At 34.1% G+C, this 25,852-nt stretch overlaps 1 protein-coding gene across 1 annotated transcript in view; it reads right to left on the reverse strand.

Moving 5' to 3' along the window:
- Positions 1-232: 232 nt before the first annotated feature.
- Positions 233-25,852, reverse strand: part of LOC129269298 (H(+)/Cl(-) exchange transporter 7-like) — a 29,489-nt gene continuing 3,869 nt past the window's right edge. The window contains exons 3-22 of the mRNA XM_054906785.2: positions 25,747-25,848; positions 24,940-24,999; positions 21,686-21,751; positions 20,866-21,004; positions 20,043-20,152; positions 18,708-18,851; positions 18,230-18,313; positions 16,231-16,389; positions 15,462-15,578; positions 13,891-14,012; positions 12,362-12,503; positions 11,340-11,433; positions 10,428-10,594; positions 9,808-9,865; positions 8,990-9,203; positions 7,277-7,391; positions 6,613-6,684; positions 5,033-5,209; positions 4,368-4,448; positions 233-1,732 (exon numbers count right to left, since the gene is read on the reverse strand). Coding sequence (XP_054762760.2) covers positions 1,637-1,732; positions 4,368-4,448; positions 5,033-5,209; positions 6,613-6,684; positions 7,277-7,391; positions 8,990-9,203; positions 9,808-9,865; positions 10,428-10,594; positions 11,340-11,433; positions 12,362-12,503; positions 13,891-14,012; positions 15,462-15,578; positions 16,231-16,389; positions 18,230-18,313; positions 18,708-18,851; positions 20,043-20,152; positions 20,866-21,004; positions 21,686-21,751; positions 24,940-24,999; positions 25,747-25,848 — 2,319 coding nt within the window. The 3' untranslated portion in view covers positions 233-1,636. The remainder of the gene's footprint in view (positions 1,733-4,367; positions 4,449-5,032; positions 5,210-6,612; positions 6,685-7,276; positions 7,392-8,989; positions 9,204-9,807; positions 9,866-10,427; positions 10,595-11,339; positions 11,434-12,361; positions 12,504-13,890; positions 14,013-15,461; positions 15,579-16,230; positions 16,390-18,229; positions 18,314-18,707; positions 18,852-20,042; positions 20,153-20,865; positions 21,005-21,685; positions 21,752-24,939; positions 25,000-25,746; positions 25,849-25,852) is intronic.

The following is a 25,852-nucleotide window of genomic DNA, read 5'->3' on the forward strand; positions in this document are numbered from 1 at the left end:
AGAAAGTTATAAAGTTTAAAGGTCAAGTCCACCCCAGGAACATGCTGACTTGAATAAATAGAGAAAAATCAAACTAGCATAGTGCTGAAAATTTCATCAAAATTGGATGTAAAATAAGAAAGTTATGACATTTTAAAGTTTTGATAATTTTTCGCAAAACAGTGATATGCACAACTAGGTGAGTCAGTCGATGATATCCATCACTCACTATTTCTTTTGTTTTTTATTGTTTGAATTATACAATATTTCATTTTTTTAAAAATAGATTTGGAAATAAAGACCAACTTGACTGAACCTTATAATATTAAACAATGCTAATTCCACATGTTCAGTGAGGAATTAATCGTTGTATAAAAAAAACAATGAGGAGAAAATTAGAATATTTCATACAATAAAATACAAAAGAAATAGTGAGTGGATGATGTCATAGTCTCCTCATTTGCATACCAGCCAGGATGTGCATATAACTGTTTTGTGAAATTAAGCGAAACTTTAAAATGTCATAACTTTCTTATCTTACATCCGATTTTGATGAAATTTTCAGTGTGATGCTTGTTGGATTTTTCTCTTTTTATTTAAATCAACTTTTTGTTGGGGTGGACTTGTCCTTTAAAAATTTTTGCTTTAATTCCCAAACCACTTAAACACACATCTTGGTCAATATGCAAATGAGGGTGCCAATGACATCACCCACTCAATATTTCTTGTGTATTTCATTGTGTGATAAATGAAATATCTTAACTTTTGCCTCATAATAATGTGAAATAAGTTTTGATTCCTGTAAACTTAACATATTGTGATTCAATAAAGAGCTTCGTTATGTCAAATCTGCAAAAACTGAAATATCATATATTTCATGTAATATCATACAAAAATGAAGAGTGTGTGACATTGTTTGCATATAACTGTTTATGAAAATAAGTAAAATTCAAAATGTTAAAACTTTCTTATTTTACATTTGATTCTGATGAAATTTTCAGTGTTATGCTCATTTGATTTTTCAATATTTATTTAAATCAACTTTTTGTCGGGGGTGGACTTGACCTTTGATAAATAAATAAAAGTATTGATGTACACTACTATACAGTATGTTCTGATAACGCACCTAAAAATGTTTAATCAGAAAATGCATCAACAATGATGCAGCATAGTTCACATAGCAGCTGTTGGACAAACGTCAAAATATGTTGGATAATCAACAATGTGTGTATAATACTGCATATAATTGTACATACATGGTTACAGATATAATGGAGTAGTGTAAAACCTGGAAAAATTGTCTCAGATTTCTCAAAATTTGACAGATTGGAAATCATACTTATATACTATATTACAGGTCAAATCTCTCATATTTAGATATGAGATTTATGAAATACCCTTTCCTTTACCTGACAATGAATTCAAACTTGAAAAAATAGTCTTTAGATTAACTACGACAAAATAAGGCGGCACATAACCAATCTAACCCAGACACACCTTGTCATCAGAGCAGACATTTACCAATAAGACTGAAGAAAATCTGACCAATATTACATACCCAGGTAGTCAGCATCAGGAGAGTTTGATGGCTCTGGCAAGGCCTGCAGCATCGCGTTACCTTTATAACTACTACAGGATCTAGACAGTATGTATCTTCTCACCTTGCTATGTGAAGCTCTTCAATGCCACATGTGCCTTTATGGCTCCAGTATCGATACTTCGCCAGATCTTTCCTTGTTACCATGCCAACAACCTGGGTGCACAAGAATGTAATACGGTTTTAAGGTTTAAAGTTTTATTTAAATATCCACATATCGCAGCCAATTCGGCTGAATTGCAATGGATCTAAAAAGTATTAAGATGATAAAATGATATAGCAAATCAAACATTACAAATGTACTATTTACAAATAAAAAGACAAACACATTGGGTAACCTGGCAGATTAGGGAAAAGATGATCAGAGCATAAAGAAGAGGGGTAAGAAGATTCAATTGATAGGGGATGAGGTAGATAAGGGAGGGTGGGGAAGATAAGAAGGGCAGGACAGAGTGGAAGAAGAGCAGAAATACTGATTTAAACAAAGGGGAAAACTGAAGAGCGAGAAACATAGCTCGTTATATGCAAGAGAAAGGTAAATTTAATTTACGTAATTGAATGATTATGAAAAAAATCTTAGAGGTTTGGCATACACAATTACATAAAGAATTCTCTTCACCGCTTAACTCGTTATAGGGCCTACCGATACAAAAATACAATTTCCCATGTTATCTACTTTCATTTGATTAGCTTTTCAAAATTTTCCTGATATTTATAGGCTATTATGATCAATTCAAATTAAATATTCCATTATAACTGATATTAAGATATTCTGATTTGAATTCAACAATTGTCCATTGTAATCAATATCAAGACATTACAAGTAATCACTTTTATTCTGCTAAAATCAATATTTGCATTTAAAGCAGAGCTGCCAACCTGAACAAGAATATTTCAGTATTTTTTATATAAAAACTAAAAAACAAACAACCATAGGACAACACATAAACAGAAACTTCAGAAATCAGTATTTTGCAAGAAACCACCATTCTTCTCACTTATCAGTACTAAATACAGAAAATTAGTACTAGTTGGTCGTTCAGTAAATTGATTTGATTTGGCTTTTCAAAATCCAAGCTGTAAGCCCCAATTGTTACCAGAGTCTTCTGATATGTTGTAAAATTGAAGCCCTGACAAAATTGCAGCTGAAAATGTAGTACTAGTATGCCTAGCAATTGAGCCTATTGAGTCCAAGAACTCTTGTCTGAATGCTCCCCAGGGAGTGGAGAAAGTGCATACATTGTATACAGGCATGCCAGGATCCAGTGACCAGGGTAATTATAATTGCAATGTAAGGCGCTTAGAAACAGAATGAACAAGCACTATATAAATGTAACTATTATCATTTAAAATCGCTCTTCATTGCTTTAAAAAAATATAAAAATGTACAAGTGGCTGGGCTGGGAATACTAATTTCATTCCAAATACTACATGCACTGCGATAATTATTGTCCTCAGCAAAGATTTTCCATCCATATGAACAATGATTTAACTCTTTGTGTGTCTTGTTCCCATCAATAAACACCTGTAGACTTGTTTCGTTTGCATTATTGCACAACCACGTACTTCCATATTAATGCTCTTTCGTCCTGAAGTTTGGAGTTTTTGTACTTTTGTTTTGGATACATTCACTTTCAAAACCACTACGTAGGAGGGTTTTTGTACCTTTTTTTACACTAAAAAAAAAATCAATACAACCTCATGCAGATCCAGGAAGTTCATTAGAAAAAAGAGGAGAAGATAAATAAAACCCTCCTCATAAACAATATGGTCAGGTTCATTGTTACAAGTTATGATGCATGGTACCTATTTGAAAGAGGTGCTTTTGTCAGAGATAATTTGACCAGGCAGAGATTTACTCCCTTTTTTCCTTATCAGGATAGTACATGACTGTATAAGCAATTTATGTCAGATTATCAGGATTTTGGTATGAATACAAACATATCAGGCCACTGACATAAGAATCAAAATAAAAGGGCCAAAGTTAAGTTGGTAAGGTAAGAAGTAAATCTTTAGAAAAACTAATTTACATTGCTTTAATACAACTACATGACAAGAAAGCCCATAAAACACAGCATTTCCTTTCAAAATGTTTAGATAAGAGCTATTAAATACCAGAGAGTATTACCACTTAGAAGGGTTCACTGCGAGCTGCTACAATGCAACACAAAAGAGGGATACAGGTGGGTGTTTCATAAAGCTATTCGTAAGTTAAGAGTGACTTTAAGAATGACTGGTCAACCTTTCTTACTCTCTAATGATCACCAATGAACATTTAATGGTCAATATCATGTACCACAAGAAAGGATCACCAGTCGTTCTTAAAGTTGCTCTTAACTTACAGTCAGCTTTATGAAATGGCCCCCTGGTCAACACACAAAGAGTTAAATACAACACATATCAAAGCTCAGGATTTCTTCTAATGAGACCTCTGCAATATTAACCAAAGTACTGCTTTTACTTGGTTATGTTTTTTGGCTAACAGGGGAACATTCCCTGAAAGGATTTGCCTGACATTTCATCCAACAAAGTTGACTTTATCCAAGAGGCCAATTAAAAATCAAAGAAAAATATCAGATCTGGCATCACGTCAGACAAAAAATGTTGATGAAATGCTTCTCTGGTAATACGTATTGACTTGTAAAGTAATATTCAATGTAGTAAAAAAAGAACAAAATATTTTGATGTCATTTAAAAACCTTACTAGTATTATTGTATTAATATGCTTTTATGGAAAATGGAATAAGAACTTGAATCTAGAATGAAATATAATAAATAGATGTATTCATACCCTATTAGAATCATCTGTGACAACGACATGCCTTAGGCCGAGAGCTCTGAATAAACGGAATATCCTTGGCAAAGATGTGTCCTGCAAGTGATTTTAAAAAAAAATGAAAAAAGAACTGTTTACAATAATAATAAAAAAGAAGGCATACAAGGGCTTTTTTCTGCCAGAGCAACTACCCTCATCCGCATCAAATCCCTGCAGCATTATTGTGTTAACAGTAAATATATGAGGCAACAAAAAAAGTTGAAACGGCAGCTCCTTATGTAATGGATATATTGTGAAAAATATTGAGGGGGCTAAATAGCCCCCCCCCCCTCCCCCATGGCTATATAAGGTTAACATAAGTTTGGTAGTTTATCATGCAATATCCAAAAATCAGAATACCAACTTTTTCTGTGTTTACAAGGATATAAGTTATATAAAATATAATAGGTCCGGACAGTGTTATATGAAACTGAAAATTACACATGACACTATAAACGACTTGAGTTTGGAAATGCTTGCTTGAAAGCTCCACAGTGAGTGGAGTAAGTGCATTCATTGGATGACGCAAGAATCTGATTACTGGGCTAACATATTCATAAAAAAAACCCACTTAGATATCATTCTGATATATTAAGCACAATACAAAAGCAAGATAAGAATGAGCTTCTACAGTCTCTTACCTTACGAACAGTATAAGGAGATGGATTCATGAATGGTCTCAGGTCTACAGTACAGTCTCCCTCAAGCTCTGAGATATTGATATCTCGGATGTCAGGAAAGCGTGGATAAGCATCCCGGAAGTCTTCAATCTGGAGAAGCACTCGCGGATCTTGACAAGAAGGCCATGAACTGAATGCCTGTAAGAAGAAATGAAGCAATGGCTCAGTAAAGCATCCTACTATCATGTGCCTGACAAACCCTTGATCTCGAAAAAATGAATTTTTAACCAACTGATTAAAAAATTATCCTCTGTTTAATATGGAAAACAAACATTTTTTTAGGCCTTACGAAAATAAAATGCCCGACCCCCAAAATAAAGACTATATAAGACCTGCCACCCCAAAACCAAAAATAAGTCAACCAATTATTGAGATTTTCATTGAGCTTGAAAATTCACTTCCTAAGCTTTAAAATGATATATAATATGTTAAAATTTACCAACAATAACCATTACAAGTGCTTGATTGAATCCAGAGGAAATTCACCAAGAGCTTAAAAAAAATAAGGAGAAAACAAGGTTTAAAGTTGGGGTTCACTCAAGCATGAGATGTGCATACTGTGTGATCTCAGTGAAACTTCAAAGCAGTCCGAAAAAATAGTGTCCAATAAACTCTTGTATCTTTTCTTTTATTCAACTTCATGACTTCAAATTTTCACAGTATGAAGAAGAAGATTCTTCTTTCAGATGAGCTATTTTTTAAATTTTTTGGCTTTTGGAGACTAAATTACTATTTTGGCTATTTACAGAGAACCTTACCTGGCGACTTATTGATGGTTTTGGGGTGGTAGGTCACATATGATGTTCATGATGACCATTCTTATCATTTGACTTTCTATGGTGCACTATTAATAATGCTAACTGCATTTCTTTTATATATATTCCTTATGCAAGCTTGCTATTCTTAAAATGTTTAATGCATAGATACATAGGAATCTTTAAAGGAGAATGAAACCCTTGAAACCAGCTGAATCCATATCAAAGAGAAAAATAAAAGAAACATATTGTTGAAAGTTTGAGGAAGATTGAATGAATAATAAGAAAGTTATGAGCATTTGAATATTGAGATCACTAATGCCATGTAGATCTTCCCATTGGCAATGCGACCAAGATCTGTGATGTCACAAACGTACAACTCCCTCATTACTTTAGTACTTATTTCACTTATATTCTCACTTTTATAGAGTCTATCACAAGGTAATGTGTTCTCTTTATGAGAGGACAAGTACAGAGGTTTCACAACATTATATCATTGATGAATCGTTTGTCATATGATTAGAATGAGCAAAAAGAGATGTTTTGGGGTATATTTTCAGTGTCCAAAAGGGGAGAGTTGTTCATCTGTGACATCATAGATCTTGGTCGCATTGCCAATGGGAGGATCTCCATAGCATTAGTGATCTCGACATTCAAATGCTCATAACTCTTTTATTGCTAGTCCTATTTTACTCAAACTTTTGTTGATCTTATTCTTTGATTTTTCTGCTTTCACAAAAGCTAACTTGCTCCAAGAGTTTCATTCTCCTTTAAGTGAATTCTTACCTTTTCTTTTAGAAGTACAATTAGCTGGCTTCGTAATATTAGGCCCCTGAAAGTCCTATGTGTTTCACCATCCTAATATGAAATATGAGAGAGAGTGAACTTTGTCAACTTCATCATGTTTAAAGAAAAAAAGAAAATAATAAACATGCGTTAAAATAACCATAACAAATCATATTAGTTTTTTTATATAGAATTTTTTTCACATCTACATCCAAATATACTTACAAAATTGACTTAGAAGGTGTGATTGCAAGTTCACAATGTAAAAAGAAAGAAAATACAAAATTCAACAGGACTTACAATAATAATAAAATTATATCAATGTTTATTTTTAAAACAATTTTTATACAATAAATCAAAAGAAGAGGGGAGATTAAATTCACCATGTAATAAATTATAAAAAAATGAAGAAAAAAAACCCCAAAATGCAACATGGGTTAAAATGACCACAATATATCATTTATATTAATGTTTTTCTACAGCGATTTCCTACATCCATTTGCTTTCAAAAACAAATAAGGAGTGAGTTCAGAGCATTTCTAAAAGTATCAACTAAAGAGCCTCTCATGCCACTTAACAGCCCTGAAACCACTGATTATGCTGACAAGCAAATGACATGAACAAAGAAATGTCCAATATATTTGGATCACTTTCAATTACTTACGGGATCAACGACAGGGAATCCATTATGATTGTGACTAGAATCTTTCAAAACTTCAAAGATATGGGAGACCCTCTCCACTGTGTTGAATGTAATGACATGGTCACTCATTACTTCTCTGTAATAAATAAGAAAAAAAAGGGTGTGTTTTGAATATGAAAGGAATGGTGTGTAAGAGTTGTGGTAGATCAGTGGTGCAGTATTTATATAATATTGACTGGCCTTGAAGGGAATATATCAAATACGTCACCCACAACAGAATCATATTGGCCCGAGTCTCTAGATAAGGGCAATATAGTTCTTTTAAGGGAAATATATTTGATGTTTCCCAAAAGAAGAGCCAGTCAATATCATTATTGAGTAGAAGAAATAAGTTGCGTATCATGCATGGCCACACATACACTTATCGCGTAGAAATTGTAGAAATCAGTGATCAAAATTGGCTCCTACTGCTCAAGCGCACTAGCAGAAGTATGGCCAATGTTGCCCTCTGTTTTTGTACAGGATTCCTATGGGCTTATTTATCTGCCAAAATGCCTTGTATAGGTAATAATAGCCTACAACGTAGGCAGCTATATCTTTGCTGTTATGCCAAATATAAGCTATGCGTATGATGCGGCGAGACTAAAGTGGATGCGAAGCAACAACTTCCTAAACCCTCTTGTGTTGCTTGATAATAATAATATAGGATTTGTATAGCGCACGTATCCACCTTGCTAGGTGCTCCTATATTACCATGGCTAAGCTAGTCTACCGATTCTGGTGCGCACATCTTTTTGAGGAATTACTTCCGGCTTACTTCCGGCCGGTACCCATTTACCTCACCTGGGTCGAGTGCAGCACAGTGTGGTCAAATTTAGGAAAACACGCCATGGCTAGGATTCGAACCCACGACCCTCTGTTTGAAAGGCGAGAGTCAGAACCACTAGACCACAACGCAACCACTTAAGTCACTTAAGTCAGTGTTTTCTTTTTATTGACTACACTGCCATTATTGTTAAGAGGATAAAATAAACTGAAGCAATACAGGAGGGTATAGGCAGTGACTGCAAATGTAGTCTCGCCTTATAATAAGATATCACTTACATTCCGCGTATCAGCATCAGACTCGTAACAGCAAAGACAATGGCTCGTATTCTGAAGTCTGGTTTAAAGTTGTAGTTTAAGTATGGGAAGCCAAAAGTATCAAAATTTTTATAAAGTTGTATGTTTCTTGTGTTTACTGTGCTCTTTCCTGATTCATCGATGGTGAAGACAATCATCTATTTATACTTCCTAGACAATCATGAATGATTTGAGAGCCAAGTGAGCTGAAGTATGATATCTCTACTGTTAGTGATTATGTAACAATTGGCTCTCCATACTTAAACCACAACTTTAAACCTGAGTTTAAGTTAAACCTACTATCAGAATACGGGCCATTAGCTTCAGCCTCTGCCTAGATTACAGGCTAGAGCAGTATGGGAGTGAAATTTGGCTTTTGAGTGAAATGATGCTGTTACATGAAATTACTTACTACTGCAAGAATCTCTTTCAAATTCAAATATGTATATCTTTTAACTATCAGAAATAAGCAAAAAAACAATTAATGGACAATATGATTTGAGAAATTGAAATAAAAATGGCAGCTTCCAGCTCTTGTTTATAAACAGACACTACAAATAGTAAGTGTCATGTCCTAAATAATTTGATTTTAAATCTCAGAATTTTGCTTACGTTGCACGGATGGTTGATCCCAATGGAGGTGGTTCCCATGGTAACAATGGAATGCTTTGGACCTGGATGTGGATGTCATAGAGACCATGATTGAAGATATCACCGATCCACTTAGCTATCATTAGAACCACCATGATAGGCAAGGCATAGGAGATATTACCGGTGGCTTCCATAAGGATGACAGTTAAACTGATTGTCATACGCACAACACCACCTGATAAAAAGAAATCGATATTGCTGAATTATGGGGAAATTATTCTATAATGAGATAGTAAGGGGAAAATATTTCATATATATGTAGTAATAATAATAATAATAGGCATTTATATAGCGCCATCTATCTAGAAATATTCTATTCCAAGGCACGATGTTATTACCCCGGCTTTAGCTCGAGCTGCCTTTCAGCGCTCATGCATTCAAGGAATTAATCCTGCCGGGTACCCATTCACCTCACCTGGGTTGAGTGCGGCACAATGTGGATAAATTTCTTGCTGAAGGAAATTACGCCATGGCTGGGATTCGAACCCACGTTTCAAAGTCAGAAGACTAATCCACTGGGCCACAACGCTCCACCTCAACGCTCAAATGTACTCATTTGAATGTTTACATTGTCATGACTTAATTATACAATCAATCTGAACTTGTAATTAGGCTCTGTTCAAACTATCAAGACAGTACATAGATCATACTTATTTGCATTACATTATCTGCCATCACATTATTGCTCAAAGGTCAATTATCATTTCATGGCATTCACTTAGACTACTCAAGTTGATGTGCTTCAAATGTTGATGACAAAACAGGGAATGTATATTTACCAAGCTGTGCAGCTGCCCCTATCAATGCATAGATGCCAGGCGCAGATACGTACTTGGTCTATTAAAAAACATACATAAAAAATACAACATGACATTAAAAAAAGGGTAAGCAAATTCTTGTAACATCTTTGAATAAATTGAAAGAGTACAAATGACAAAAGGGGGAAAGATCATATTTCAAAATTGATTGTATTAAATGATTAAGGCATCTCGACCTCATAAAAGAAAGGTTTGCGAAGTGCAAGATATTGATTGGCTGTTGCAATTTACGATTCGATTGCAAACATTGGTGTCACAGGGCCCTGATGAATGTTTGAAACTATCTCATAAGATGTACAAGATTTCAAACTGGATCAATATCCATGAATAAAATAGCAAAGTAAATTGAGTACAATGTAACCTACTAAAAGATAGGTTTTGAAAAGAATGTGTGATATTCATAGATTTATCTTGCTATAAAGCATAATGCAAAGTCATGCATTTTAATGCATTCAAAAGAAAACTAATAAAATTAAATATAAAATGTAGGTTCCATAACAAATAAATGAATACATATATCTACACGCACATTGTAGGATGTACCAAATAGAAAAAAAATGGATGGGTAAAAAAGAACTTACCGCTCCTGGGATCATATTGATAAGTATGCCACACATTCGCCCCCAAGCAGCTCCCACTAATAATGATGGAATGAATAAACCACTAGGTACACTCAAACCATACGTCCAGCACGCAAGGATGAAGTACGTCAGGATAAATACAGATAGAATAGGCAAATCATATGAACCTGAAATGAATATTACATACCGGTATATGTATCAGTATACCCAATAAACATTGCCTGTAAACCAAAAGGTGATTATCGAAAATGACTTAACTTCAGAAGTGAGAGGACTTAAAAGTCAGATTAGAAAAAGATTCATATACCAAGAATAAATTACTAATAGAAGCAAAATTTGTGTGCACCACTGTTTAGAGAGAGTGCATTAAAGTTTTTTTTAAGCAAGAGTACTAGTATAATGACTTCTCTCATCTAATTTACTTCTTCATGAGACACAGTGCAATGCACTCTCATTTCGCTAACACTCCAAATATTGTTATCCAGACTGTGGCTTTAAGGAGAACCGCTTGTGATATGAGAGAGCAGCAGAATTTTCTGTCCCGTATTCTGTAACTTAAACCATGGTTTAAATCTCTGTTTTATGTATGGGTGGTAACATGTGATGTTAACAATCATTTTTAAAAAGAGATCGATTTACCATCACATTTGAAACTCATATGATTCCAACCTATTCAAAATGTATACATAGAATTGCCTTCTTCATTATTTAAAGTGGTGGAAAATGGCAAAAAGAATATGTAAAACTTAGCGTTAACCAATTTAGCTTCCCATAATTAGAAAAGACTTTGATCATGGTTTCAGTTACATCAGAGTTCAGAATATGGACCTATCTGGTTGTCAATGGGTAAAACTACAATTTATCACATAATTGATACTTTAAACCAATCAGAGAGCAGGATTTGTCAAATACCTGGCTCTTTATGGAAGAGAAGTTTGACTGATTCTTCTGGAGTGTTGAAGAAGAGAGTACTAGAGGCACTGTATTCTCCATCCCCACAGAACAACTGAAAATAAAACACAAACACATAAAAACATAAACCCAGCGCACACTATGAGATCCCATGCGATATGATTTTGTAACAAATCGTATTTTGCATTGAATGTGAAGATTCCAAGAAGTAAAATTATTTCAGTTGAAGTTCGGTATTATGTTGGGAATAATAAATCATAAGTTTGCTTTGCGGCTAGCTATGTGGTTGGAGTAAATTCCAAATCGGCTTCAAGTCGCAGCCGATAATGACGTCATTACAATTAGAAACTGAATTTTGCTTTTATTTCTACGGGGAGGCTCTAACTAGACTGAATTTTGATTTGAGTAGTCCTTACAACTATTCTAAACTCTGATCACTAAGATTTTATTGGCTGGAATGTCATCTCAAACGTTAATACATTTTCTTTGAAATTCAGATCACAACGAATCACACAATGTGTGCTAGGCTTTAAGAGAAAGGGAATAATAAATTGACCATAGTCAATCTTACCCATTCTCAGATTTTACGGTAACTACGGTAAAAACTACACAATCTTAAAGCAACAAACTAATTATGAGGGATATACTATACAGATATATCAGGCTTCGAAAAAGTATAGTGGAATTATTTATCTGAAGTTGGTCTAGAAATTACTATTTTTCCACTAAGCTTTAGAAGGTAATGCCTGATGTATTTGTTTTATATGCTCCTTTAAAAATTAGAATCAAAATCTATGCGCTTAGCTTGCAGAGTCTGGTTACTTGCATTGAATGACCTACTTCTGACAAAGCCACTGTGGTCAGCGGAACGAGGATTAGTGTCTGCGCGACGATTATGTCACGCAACATCATAATTAAAATATATTTGGTCACATGATGGTATTTGAAAGAATCAATATACAGTATTGAATATATGTGGATATAACATAAAATATATACACCAAAACTAAATCACTATATACCTGTAGCGGGAACTGAATGGTGTCATCTAAAGGTCTGCAGTCAGAACCAGAACTGATATAGATCACCAAGAAGGAAACAGTTACAGTCACAGCAGCTACTAACATAGCTTCTAATACCTGGGACCATGGGTAATACAGGTACCTGCACAAAAATATGATATTATGCGAAACGATGTACATTTTTCAGAGGCAGAAACTAACTCAAGTAACAAATTCATTGATTTAAGGTGCGCTTAAAACCAGTACAATTGAGTAAATATAAGCTTTTGTTGAATATATGTAGCTTACAGTGTTGTGGGTCTCGAGGCTGGGCCTCGTTCTAGAGGAGGGAAGTTAATCTTCGGATGCAATCTTCGGGTCAAGGCCGGTCGAGGTTGGGAGAATTTCAGGGTGTGCAAATGCCGAATGTTGTCAGTTTCTTTAAAATATTATTGAAACTAAAAGAGAGAGAGTCGACTGTCGAGTACGCCCATCCACCTGTATTAGTATGCACTTGTTTCTTTCTTTCTTTTGTCTTTCTATTTTGTTCTTGATGTCAAAACCAATTCATGCAGCACTGACTATGACGTGACGGAGATTCGACATTGCAATGCACGTGCGCATGCTAGTAGTTCTGTCAAAAAAAGTTCGGCCTCGGTCTGGCCTCGACCCTCCCGGCATTGATCTTGTCCTCATGTGGGTCAGCCTTGGCCTTGTCCTTGGCTCGGGCAATCCGGTATTGGCTATGGCTTTGGACAAGCCAGCCTCGGACACAACACAGGTAGCTTATGTAATTTTAATTTATACACATTGCTACATTTCACTTGAGGGCAATGCCAGGTTGTGGAAAATGGCATTCAGACAGTTTCAGCCCTATTCAAGATATACAGTATTTAAACAGTTTATGCTGAGTTTTGCTTAACAGACATAACACATTGTCATGTCCATTGCATAAACACATTGTGTATTGTACTTCTTAAATGTTAAACTTGTCTGATAAACTCAGCAATAGGTGGTTGAATACTGACAATTTAAGCGTGTTGCTCTGAAACTGTCTGAATTGTCTTGTATGCTACATGGAATTGCCTACATACACATTAAAACAATTAAGCTGATAAACATTTGAACATGAATATTCAAGGCTGTCTTTTTTCATGTACAAATGTCACTACATATACATTTTTTGTACACCAATAAAGACAGAGTAAGAAAAATATTGAGAAAGGAGTTACTGGCCCGTATTCTGAAGTCGGGTTTAACTTAAACTCAGGTTTAAAGTTGTGGTTTAAGTATGGACAGCCAATTGTTACATAATCACTAAAAGTAGAGATATCATACTTTCAGCTCATTCGGCTCTCAAATCATTCATAATTGTGTAGGAAGTATAAATAGATGATTGTCTTCCCCATCAATGATTCAGGAAAGGGCACAGTAAACATAAGAAACATACAACTTAATAAAAATTTTGATACTTTTGGCTTCCCATACTTAAACCACATCTTTAAACCTGACTTTAAGTTAAACCCGACTTCAGAAAACGGGCCACTTACTTCATTCTGAAGATGGTTAGACGAAAGTTGATAGCATTGAAGAGTGCCCCTAGAAGTCCTCCTACAAGTCCCATCACCATGAAGATAGGTATCTCCCAGGCTTGGTAAGCTACCTTGTCATGCTAAAACATAAACAAATACATCTTAGATGTTGTCTGACTCCTGGGGAGCGTTTCATCAATATTTTCATCCGACAAGTTGTCAGATCTGACATCTTTCCATGATTTTGATTGGCAGAGAGGCACTGTTCCTATAATAACCGTCGGATAAAATGGGACTTGTCGGATAAAACGTCCGACAAGTCCTTTCATGAAACGCCCCCCTGAAAACGGACAGTCAACCTGCCCGAAACGTCGAGTCTCTCTACTGCTTCTGCTCATCATCTCTACTCGCCGACTCAAGCCAGCACCTCCTCATCCATCCTACTACTCAAGCTGTTTCAACTCATCAATCTCTTTTGGTTTACAGTCCTTATCAGGACTACATTTAAGAAACATTACTCTACTCTCTAATTTCCACTTTCTCGCCTATCCATTTTTTTTCTTCTATACACTGTTTCTATAATACTCCACATGGTGTACCGTAAACCACATCAGCAAAATAGATCTTAGTACAGCAGATGGAAGGACAGACGGATACATTCCCAGTGATTCAAGATAGGGAGCTTTTATACATAAATGACAAACCAACTTGTCATGCTTTGTGACATACAGAAATTGATTTACAACAGACAGACTAACTGACCAACATGCTATGACAATGACACTATCACTGACTTTCTTGTGCATTCCGCATTTCCATTCATCATTTTGTTCATCTATATTTTTATAATTATGTGCCAACAATTATTTCATCATTACCACTCTTTGTTCCAGTTAAGTTCTGTTGATACCATTGCTTTAATTGTTTGTTGATATTTATATTTTTTGTGTATATATAATTTTGTTCTCATTGTGTTCTTTTTAATGAATTTGGAAATAAATACTGAATTGAATTGAACAGAGCCTGAAGCTTAGCAAATTGCCAACCTCAGTCAACTGCTGCAGCCACACTCATTTGTTATGTATAGCTCTTTAGCACTCTGTATAGACAAGAATCAAGCAAACCACAAAATGTGGTCACTTTCTTCTGGAGTCTAGGAACTTACAGGAATTGGCTAGCTTTGCAAACAGCAGATTTGAAAAATTCTCAGACCAAGATGAAAATGTGTATGAGTACATGTATCAGAACTAAAAAAAACCCTGAAAACAGCTATTATTGGGACTGAAAAACGATTAAAGTACAATGAAAACCACAATTTTATAATTCTGCATCTTTGAGTCATTAAAAGAACACACATAGTGTATGTGATGAAATTAAGATTGTTTTTCCGGTTACTTTATATTTCACTTTTTGAAAGCACTAAAATGATTTTCAGACATGAATTGTTCTGGGCTTCAATTCTGTAACATATCACACACATGTGAAAAGTGGAACGTTAGAGCTGCGATTTTTCAAAGTCAAATCAGAGATAGGCTATGCCTTTAAAGAATAGTTATGATGATAGTTTTTATGGCTAGGAGAAATCTTACCGGGACTGTAAATTCTCCAAAGTTGATGAGACCTGGGCTGGAGAGACTCAGTGCATCCCCATTGACAGCACTCATTATGACATTGAGACTGAATGTGCTCATCATTGAACAAAAGAACTGTCAAGAGAGAAAGATTAAGATTTAAAAAAAGATTATCTTGAAGTATTTGTATAATGCAAGTTGTATTGAATTTATTGTCTTTCATACAGAAAAAGGAGAACGAAGGGTGAGTGAAGCAAGGATGGGATGAAACAGAGAAAGAAGATATAAAAAGAATGAGTGGAGTTGAGGAGTGTAGGAGAGAGAGAGAAAAAAAAATAGAAGAATAAAAGTGCAAAATACTGAAAGACTTGAAGACACCTTTTGATAAAGGTTTAATGGCACATTTCGTTTTTACAGTTTATATAATGTAAGAAATAAAAGAAATTCATATTTCAAATGATTTCATCATCATCATCAATTGTACAGAGCCTGTCGAGACTTCCGGCCATTCCTTCTAATATCGCTTGTTTCAACTTGACTAAATGACTTATATTAACTACATTTTCAAAAGTAATTATTCATATTCAGGCCATAGGCTATGATATGGGTGATTTATCAAAGAAACTGATTAACAATAGTGCCTGTTTCAACTTGACTAAATGACTTAGATTTAGATTAACTACATTTTCAAAAGTAATTATTCATATCCAGGCCATAGGCTATGATATGGGTGATTTATCAAAGAAATTGATTAATACAACATGCTCTCACAGAAGAGAATACTTACTATTCTCCATGTTAAGGATTGGTTCCAGAAACTAGCTCCTTCTTCCAAGCTAAATAGGACGCCCCCTACAGGTGCTCCAAAGGCAGCTGCTACGCCTGCCGCAGCTCCCCCAGACACAAAGTCTCGTTTCTCATGATCAGAACGAAAGTACTGGAATAGCTATAATGTCACAAGATTAGAGAATCGTTCATATCAATACCAAATTTCATATTCATATTGAAATAAAGCTTAAGTGTATACCCAAAGTGTGTGTTTTTATACACCACGTTAGTAACAATTTGTAAAGTTTACAAAACATTAAAATAGTGGAAGAGAAAAACTAACTTATCGTTATGACAAATAAAGTTAAATTCACTTGTAAATATTTTCCTTCATTATGTTTCCAATAGAAGAAAAATCATGGCATGATACAGTTATAATTGACTTTAAAAGCAACTGGCATATCAAATGTAATTCTCAATCACTTAAAACCAGCTGCTAAGGGTGAGGATGATCTAAATAGACTAAAATTTTCAAGTATATGAAATAATTATTTTGATGTAAAGCACGTGTAAATTTTGTACCAAATTTAACCAGGATTAATCAATTTGTGCCTCATCCAGCACTAAATATTCATATCTAACTATTGAGAATTTAATTTGGCTCTCCATATTCCGATCTCCTTTACAAGTCATATGTAACTTCACAAAAGAAATGTGGAAACAGATCTATGTTATCTAAGGTGTCCTTAAAATTGTACAATTTAAAATGAATGAGGATTGGTCCTTTCTACAAGTGATTTCAAACTTTCACTAGTCTACTTGTGTAATACCTTCTAAGTGTCTTACTACCATACCCCTTATAACCATCAACAAACAATTACAGTGGCACAGACAGACAATATGTTTTGTTATTGCATAGGTGATATTACTTCAAGATGTCGTATGAAGTATTTTTGAAGTACATCATATCATTCCTTTTCACCATACCTGAAATGTTTTTAAAAGCTTTGTATCTTCATGACAATTACCCTTAGTACCGGTACTTAAATCATTGTTTTAAATATTCAATAAGAATATTGAAGGCCTACTGATCACTTATTGTTTGGTAATGATCAAGTGATACAGAAGTGATACTAGGGAATTAGTCTAAGATGGTCCACAAAAACATCATTTTCTAGTGCTTTTCATCTGATCACTTCAACAAATCTTGAAATCTTTTAAAAGGTTGATGAGCTACTTTGATCTAAAATAATTTCAATAGTTTCAAATAGACATTATCATGTTAATGAAAAGAACTGGTATTGAGCAAGGGGTACTTGGTGGTAATGCATAAAAGCACAACTGCAGTAGTTGTAGTTGTGCAATTCAAGTGATGAATAGTACTATTGAAATGATATCAAACTTGTGAACAACACTGTAGTATTCTGATGGCAGATAAGAGGTAATTTAGATTGTGTGGTTAATTCAAGCTTTATCCACGTTTCTACAGTAGGCATGTTACATGTAGACCATATCAGAGGATGTACAAATTTTCCAGGAATATTTTGCAGGGGAGATGGCAAAAAAGGAAATCCGATTTACTTTTTAAAGAAGTGTCTCATAAAACTTTTTGTCTGTGATTTCCACAGACAACTGTTATATGGTATTTGTAAATGATTTGATGAAATCAAATTTGCAAGAAAGAAATCAGCAAAGAGATGGCTTATAAAGTGCTCCCTAGCTAGTATCTCTAGTTTGAGAAAAGATTGAAGTCTGACTAAATTGTAGTTTCATTCCCGGTTGTATTTGGTATATAACACCACGCTGATCCGATCCCACTCATGGGACACACTATACCGCTCATTTATTAAGATTCAAAACCATGGACTCCTTTCATAAAGATATGTTTTCAGTAGCTTTAAACTGTTATCGCAAATTTGTTATTGCAACAAGTTTTACGAAATGGGTCGCAGGTGTGTGTTGGCACTTAAGCGTTTAGTCAGACCTTAACCCCTTGTGAAAGACGCCCTACTTCATACCTTAAAATCTTTTTTGAAGGTTGTTGATCTTCCTTGAGATACTCCTGCTGCCACAACAGCTCCGGCATGTATCATAGGACCTTCCTGTTCATTACAACATTGTTGGGAAATAAACAGCAAAGGTCTTAAAAACATTGAATTCTAGCTCTGGTAATTATTTCAAAATGAGTAAGAATAAAATTCAATACCGTGACCACCCAAGTGTTTGATAGTATGAATACAATTTATGTGCTTAATTATTCTGGTAGAAAATGCATGACTGCTGAAAAATGAGCAAAACAAGAAACACATTCCTACCAGGTGACATTTTTTTTTCTTTTTCAAAGCACTAAAAATACACATTCCAACATCAGCTTATTTGTGTTGGCAATCATAAGTTTACAGGCATTTCAGCACAGATTTCATTTATCAAATAATGAGATGGGCCAAATGAACAACTATCAATTTATCTGGACACCATGATATCCTCACCACGTACCTTGCCTACAGTGAGACCTCCTGCAACTGCAAATATGACACCTGTGACCTTACAGACCAATGTCTTGAAGCGTACTACATGTGGGATCTTCACACCGTTCAGATAACACTTGATTTGTGGTATACCACTACCCATCGCTATAGGCTGAAAGATAGGATATTCAACAAAAATAAGAGAGACGGTGTTGGAAGGAGACCACTATCGATGACCATAGATTGAAGAAAACTTTATGAAATGATAAGTTATATTCTTGAAAAACCAGAATTGTAATACAATTAACAATTTATTAAATAAGCACAACTGATGATACTTGTTGTAAACCAATGTACTTGCTACAAGAAAGCATACATGTATCTAAGGTTGGGGAGGTGTTGCTTATGGTATACCATTCACCATAACTATAGGCTGGACAATGTTTCGAAAAAGTGCAAAAAATGCTAATTGTATCTGTATTTAACTGCTTCTAAATCATATAAGCTGAAAACTGAACAAAGGGGAAAGAGGTATTTGTTGTATAATGCTTCATATTTCTTAATGCTAAAAATGTTTGAAAGAAGGAAGGTATTTGTGGTCTACCCTTTCTAACTGGAGCTACAATAAAGTGATAATACAATATTTGTGGTATATACCACTATTCCTGATAGGCTGACAAAAGTATGAAACAAGTACAATATATATTCATGGTAAACCATTTCTTATTGCTATAGACTGAAATTTGAAACAAGGGTGAATTTAATACTGGGGAGTAAAGAGGATTCCCGGATGATGTCATGGAGTATTATTAAATGATAGGACACCTGTGCATTAGGCTATAAAACAATGATTTACCCTAGCTGGATAAATCAGTTTTCATTTGTGGTCCTCCAACACTGTTGCTTGTGCAAAGAATCCACACCCAAAGTTTAAAGGTATTGTTTAACTTTGTAAGCAGCAGATTAAAAAAATTCTCAAACCAAGATGAAACATGTGTACAAGTGCATGTATTAGAACTAATAAACCCTGAAAACAACCATTATTGAGAATGAAAAGCTAAAACTACAAGGCAAACCCCAATTATGTAAATAGGCGTCTTATAGACGCCTAAATAGTACACATAAGTGTATGGGATGAAATTAAGATGGTGTTTCCGGTCACTTTATATTTCAATTTTTGAAGCACTAAATAATTATTTTTGAACGCAATTTTTTCTGGGCTTCATTTTTGTAACATATCACAGACACAGGTGACAAGTGTGACCTTCTAGCTCAGATTTTTTAAAAGTCAAACCAATGTTAACCAATCACTTTAATAGTAAAATTTAGATTCTCACAAAAAGAAGTATCAATCAATACGTACCTCCACATAAGCAACTAGCATGACCGCTACAAACACCAGAGCAATGCACATGGCCAGCCATACACCAAACGGTTTGATGATATCAGTACTATAGTTGTCTTTTATGAATACTGTGAAGTATGATTAAGGCAACTATGATTTTTCAAGTAAATTAATTTCACATGATCAGATTCAAAGCTTATCATATATCCCACTAAAAGAGATAACATCAGGATTGCCTGGAATAGAAGTGAGCTTGTCAAAAAGTTGTTAACTTGAAGTGAAAATGAAACAATATTGAGAGTATTTGGATTTATGTAGAGTTCAATCCAAGAATGTTTCTTAACATTTTATATGTAAAATTCTTTTAGCAAACTGATTTGGATAGGATCTGGAAGTACAGGTAGGTTTCTTTCTAAAGGGAGGCCGAGTAAAGACAGCAGCTAAGACAATAAGAAAGCAATGATGCGTGCCAAAACAAAACAAAAATATAGATTTTAAGCAACTTATCTCCCAAAAGAGAAATGGTCTTATAAAATTATTGTATCTCGTGTTTGGATGAATTTAATTACTAAACTTCTTTTTACAGTAGGTAGAACAAGAGTTACTCTTTCAAGTACTTATTTTAAAATTTCCCAATTTTGAGGTTGAACCTAATTCATTTGACCAACTGAAGTTCAAGCTGTCTTGCAACATATTGTAGGTCTGGAATAGGGTGGTCAAATAATAACATTTCAAAGCTTAGGATCTGCTTATAGTTTTAAATATTAAATATAAAATCATTAAAATTCTGACTACTGTGGTGCTTTTGAGCTGGAGGATAATGTATTATAGTTAAGGATACAGGTTCTAACAGTATGGTATTTCAGTTGTGAGAGTCTTCTTATGGTGACATCAATGATCACAGCGATAAGACCAGTTATTATACCAGTCAATAGCATCACAAACCATCGTGATAACTCCTTACGAAGAACATGGACACTCTGAAAAGAAACAAAAAGACATTTTGAATTGAAATTCTTTGCTTACTCTCTGTTCTCTCTCTCTCTGTCTAAGCATGTTTGAATTTTGCTGAATTAATTCAGTATTGGCGGATGACTACATTGTATATTGGAAAACAAATAAAACTAATATCAAACTCTTTTTGAGAAAAAAATCAAACTTGATTGTAATTCTTTTTACCAGTGAAAATTCAAACATATCATCATTTTCTTTTGTAAGAACGCGGTATTTGATATGTGCATTATCCCCTTTCAATATCATATAATTATGTGTGTACATATCTTGTAGATACATGTATATTGACTGTACATTCACCGTAAACATGGAAAGTTGAAAAAATAAAATAAATGAATTAAATTTGATGTCAATCCCCACCACTCCCCATGCACATTGTGCATGTGAATTTCAGCCACAGCAACAACTAAAAAGTCTTTCACTTTTTACAGCTTCTTGCCTTGACAAAACAAAATTGAACTTTAATGTATGATTTAATATCTATTGTCCTAAATATACCCTTTTCCACTATGGGTAAAGTATAATTGCTTACCTAACAAGTTGGTAAGAAATGTCTTTATACATGTAATCTCTTGATAGCACAAAAAGGAATTAATGAATGAAACAAATGCTATGAATAACATGGTGGTAATATAAATTATAAATACCTTAGAACTGAATTTTTTCTCTTCTTTCAAGTACAGGAAGTTCTCAATTTCATCATAATCCAAACTCTGAAAAACAATGAATCAACATTTCTTATTCTGAATATAATACAAGTAGTAATATTATTACAATGTCAGTCGGTGATGAAAAGGTTACAAAACAATAACAAAATATTCATTCATATTTAGGACTGCGTAGTCCTTTCCTTAAAAGGTCAATATACCACAGCCACTATCAACAGCACCATCTCAAGACCCAAACTAATCAGAGTGTTCCCGAATCCTTACCCAGGATGCAACATATTGAAATGGAGTCTTTATAGTATATACTTGCCAAAAATGAATAATTTTCTGCTACTTATAACAATTATATCACAATATTTGCCAATAAATAAAATGTTTATATAATTATATTATGCTTACAAGCATTCCTTGTTTCAAAATAATGATTATATTAACTTCATAATTTTTAAAACAATAAAAATATGCCATGCTATATTTCTGATATGTTTGTAAAAGTGTATTTGTCATGACTATCCCAGTACATCCCTATAACATAAATTGATTGTAAGGCTGAGTTTTATAATTAATTAGATTGATAATTGTGTATGATCAATTGTAAAAAACAACCCCAAAATCAATCACTAAGCTTTATGATACAGGTGCCATGACATTTGCTTCGGCGACAATTGCTCTGGGCTTTATTTCGTCTAAGAAATAGGGTTAGGGTTGCAATAGGGTTTTAGATAGGTTTATGGTTATGTTTAGGATAGGGGAAAAGTGTTAAATCCAGGGTTGAAGTTGGTCATTCCATTAATGTGTGGAATTTGCAGCGGAGCAGTTGTCACTGGAGCAAATGTCATGGAACCATGATACATGTACTAGATAAGCTACATAATCAAGCCAATTGAGAGACAAAGTCCACACTCTATAGAATAGATCTACAGTGATTTTTTACATATACAGACAGTGTACAGAATCATTCAGGGAAAGTTTGAGGGAAATTACAGAGCTAAAAATATAGTCTTTCATGAAAATCAAAACAAATTTATTGACAGATAAAGGCAATGTTTTATGTGATGACGTTCATTCACAATTCAACAATTAAGAATAGAAATACTCAAAATCTACTTGATATTTGTTGGAATGATCAGTATGCCAAGGTAAAGAGTAAACAAATTTTTTTTAAACTGAATTTCATTACAAGCATTCAACTTTGATATGAGTGTATAAACTATAATTCAGAAACTGCTTCACTAATATGAAGTGATTTAATTGGAGGACAGTGGATTATTAAATTTGGATTAACTTGGGAAAACTTCTCACAATTCAAGATCTGGGGTTCAAATCCCACTGCAGCACTCACATCCTTTGGCAAGGCATTCATCTATATTTGCCACTCTGGATAGCTAGTAGGAAGAGATTACTGGAATGCTCAAGCGCCCTATCAGAGTAGCCATGCTCAAGTCCGGGTTATACTGTATAGCATGCAGCGCATAGATACATTGTATGAAGCGCTTTATAGATGTTGCATATTGTTATATTACTTTTTTTTTTATCAATAACTTATCAACATTTTTCTGTTTTCTATGTGAACTTGCTACTATTCAAGCCATATTCAATGCCTTTACAGTTTTATAACTCTAAAGATCTATTGTCTTTTTATTTTTCAGACAAAATTAAATATTTTTTAATAAAAAACACAGGCGTAGCATGTGATCTAACAATGATGTATGCATTTTTTAACTTCCAGGAAAGTGGTCCATTTGCATGTCTGTACTTGTGTATTAATATACCCAAAATTCATGATTGTAACGTGGCCTAGGTCTAAAACATTTTATGCAAACTATGTGATACTGTCAGGGTTTGTGTTAGTTGATATGTAGCTATTCACAGACATATCTCATCTTGAATCCATTGGATTTTTTGTTCATTGTGTGCTACAAAGTTAATATAGACTATGTCTTTAATAATCTAATTTGATTTTTTTAATAAACATACTTTTAACTGTATTATGTCCATTACACATCTGTAAGATGTAGAATAATAGTTCAATATATTGACATTTATACCCAAACAAGGCAATATCTTAGCTTCAAGGATAAAAGTTGGAGAAAACAAAAACTTAGAGAGTGGATTTTCCCCTCTAAAAAGTTTCCTATTACATGTTAGTTTCCTATTCCATTCAACTCTCAAAACACATTGATCACATGATACACTTAGACTGAATTGAATCCAACATGACCCCTTTCATTAGAGAAGAGATTAATCTAAAGTGACAGAAAGTGAAAGTATATGAGAGTTGTCTCATGACTACTGTAACTAAAAATAAATGCTGCAACTTTGTTTGAGTTTTCATGAAGTATGTTCATTTTTTTTTACACAGTAATGATTGTACGAGGAAGACAAATATTGTGTCAGAGAAAATGTGATATTAGGCTATGAATAAACTATCATTACTGGGTGACAAGAAATCATATTTATTAAAGGCACCCCCAACACATTTTTTAAAACTTTATGTGACTCAATATAATCTATCGAGTGATACCCTGTCTAAATCTGAGTTCTTAATCTTGGAATATTTATGCCAGATCTAAGGGAAGACTGTTCAATTGGATACAGTGACATGGCAGTTATAGTGATGTTACTCTTATAAACATTGAATCATTTTTAGAAACTAATATCCAATTCATATACAACAGCTTTTTTCTGGTCTAATTTTTTCATCAATAACAAAATGTCCTTATTTTTTGGTTGAAAACCTTTTTTTTTTGCTTGTCAAATTTTTCCTCGGGAAAATGTGCCCCCCCTTTGGAAAATCCTGGATCCGCACCTAAATAATATATAATGACATAATCACAAATATAATAGACCAATGAGCAATCATTGTAGAGCTTAGTTTCCTCCTTTATGATTCCTCATTCCTCAAATTTGTGTGAGGTGATATATTTAGTAAATGCGTAACTAATGCATTTACGATTTAATTGTCATGTTAAGGGAACCTGTTTCACAAGCTTTGCTTTCACTAGGTTTCCTCCACATGAAATATATAACTTAATAACTTAATAATGATCATGTCAACATGATCATTAACAATTATTTAACTGCTTTCATGAATGTATTGTATTGCTTTTTTTCAATGTAATTGAAATTGTATCCTTTCCATAATGATGTTGAGATGTACAAAATGTATTTAACTTGCTTATTATTGTGGAAATAAATGAAAATGAAATTATATTTTGATGTTATCGGCATACCTCATATTTTGCAGATAGCACGTTCATCCTGTCTATCTCATCACTTTCCTTCCCAGAAGCCTAAAAATTGTAAAATTAAAAACAATGATGGTATTAAGAATATGATGAATCATGATTACAATGCCACAAAGATGCTTCTGCTACTGTTACTGCTGCTGCTACTTCTATCACCACCACCACCACCACCACCACCATCATCATCATCATCATCATCATCATCATCATCATCATCATCATCATCATCATCATCATCATCATCATCATCATCATCATCATCATCATCATCATCATCATCATCATCATCATCGTCGTCATCATCATCATCGTCATCATCAACATCATCATCATCATCATCATCATCATCATCATCATCATCATCATCATCATCATCATCATTGTCATCATTATCAACATCATCATCATCATCATCATCATCATTATCATCATCATCATTATCATCATCATCATCGTCATCATTATCATCATCAACACCACCACCACCACCACCACCACTACCACCCCCACCCCCACCACCACTACTACAGTATTTACACGTTTCATAATCATCTCATACATTTCTGTTGATCATATCAAAGCCTTCCCTGAGTATCGGTAAATCCTAAAGATTATTTGTTTTCAGAGTTGAATTAACAGTCAGAAAAGAGTGTATATTTTCATAAAACATGTTGTGTGAAAAAAGGCATCTTAAATAAGGACAATGTAATGATTCAAGAACATAGAAATGTTTCTACATGTATACATGTATACCATTCCTCAAGGAACACTACCATGCACTAATTCACACACCTTTTGTTTCCATGGCAACCTCCTCCTCACAGATGTACTGAGAGTAGAGAATTGTCTGTCATCTTCTGATTGGTCTACATCATTCTGGAGGGAGTGTCCAACCTAG

This window comes from Lytechinus pictus, chromosome 10, assembly GCF_037042905.1.
Source record: "Lytechinus pictus isolate F3 Inbred chromosome 10, Lp3.0, whole genome shotgun sequence".
NCBI lineage: Eukaryota > Metazoa > Echinodermata > Echinoidea > Temnopleuroida > Toxopneustidae > Lytechinus > Lytechinus pictus.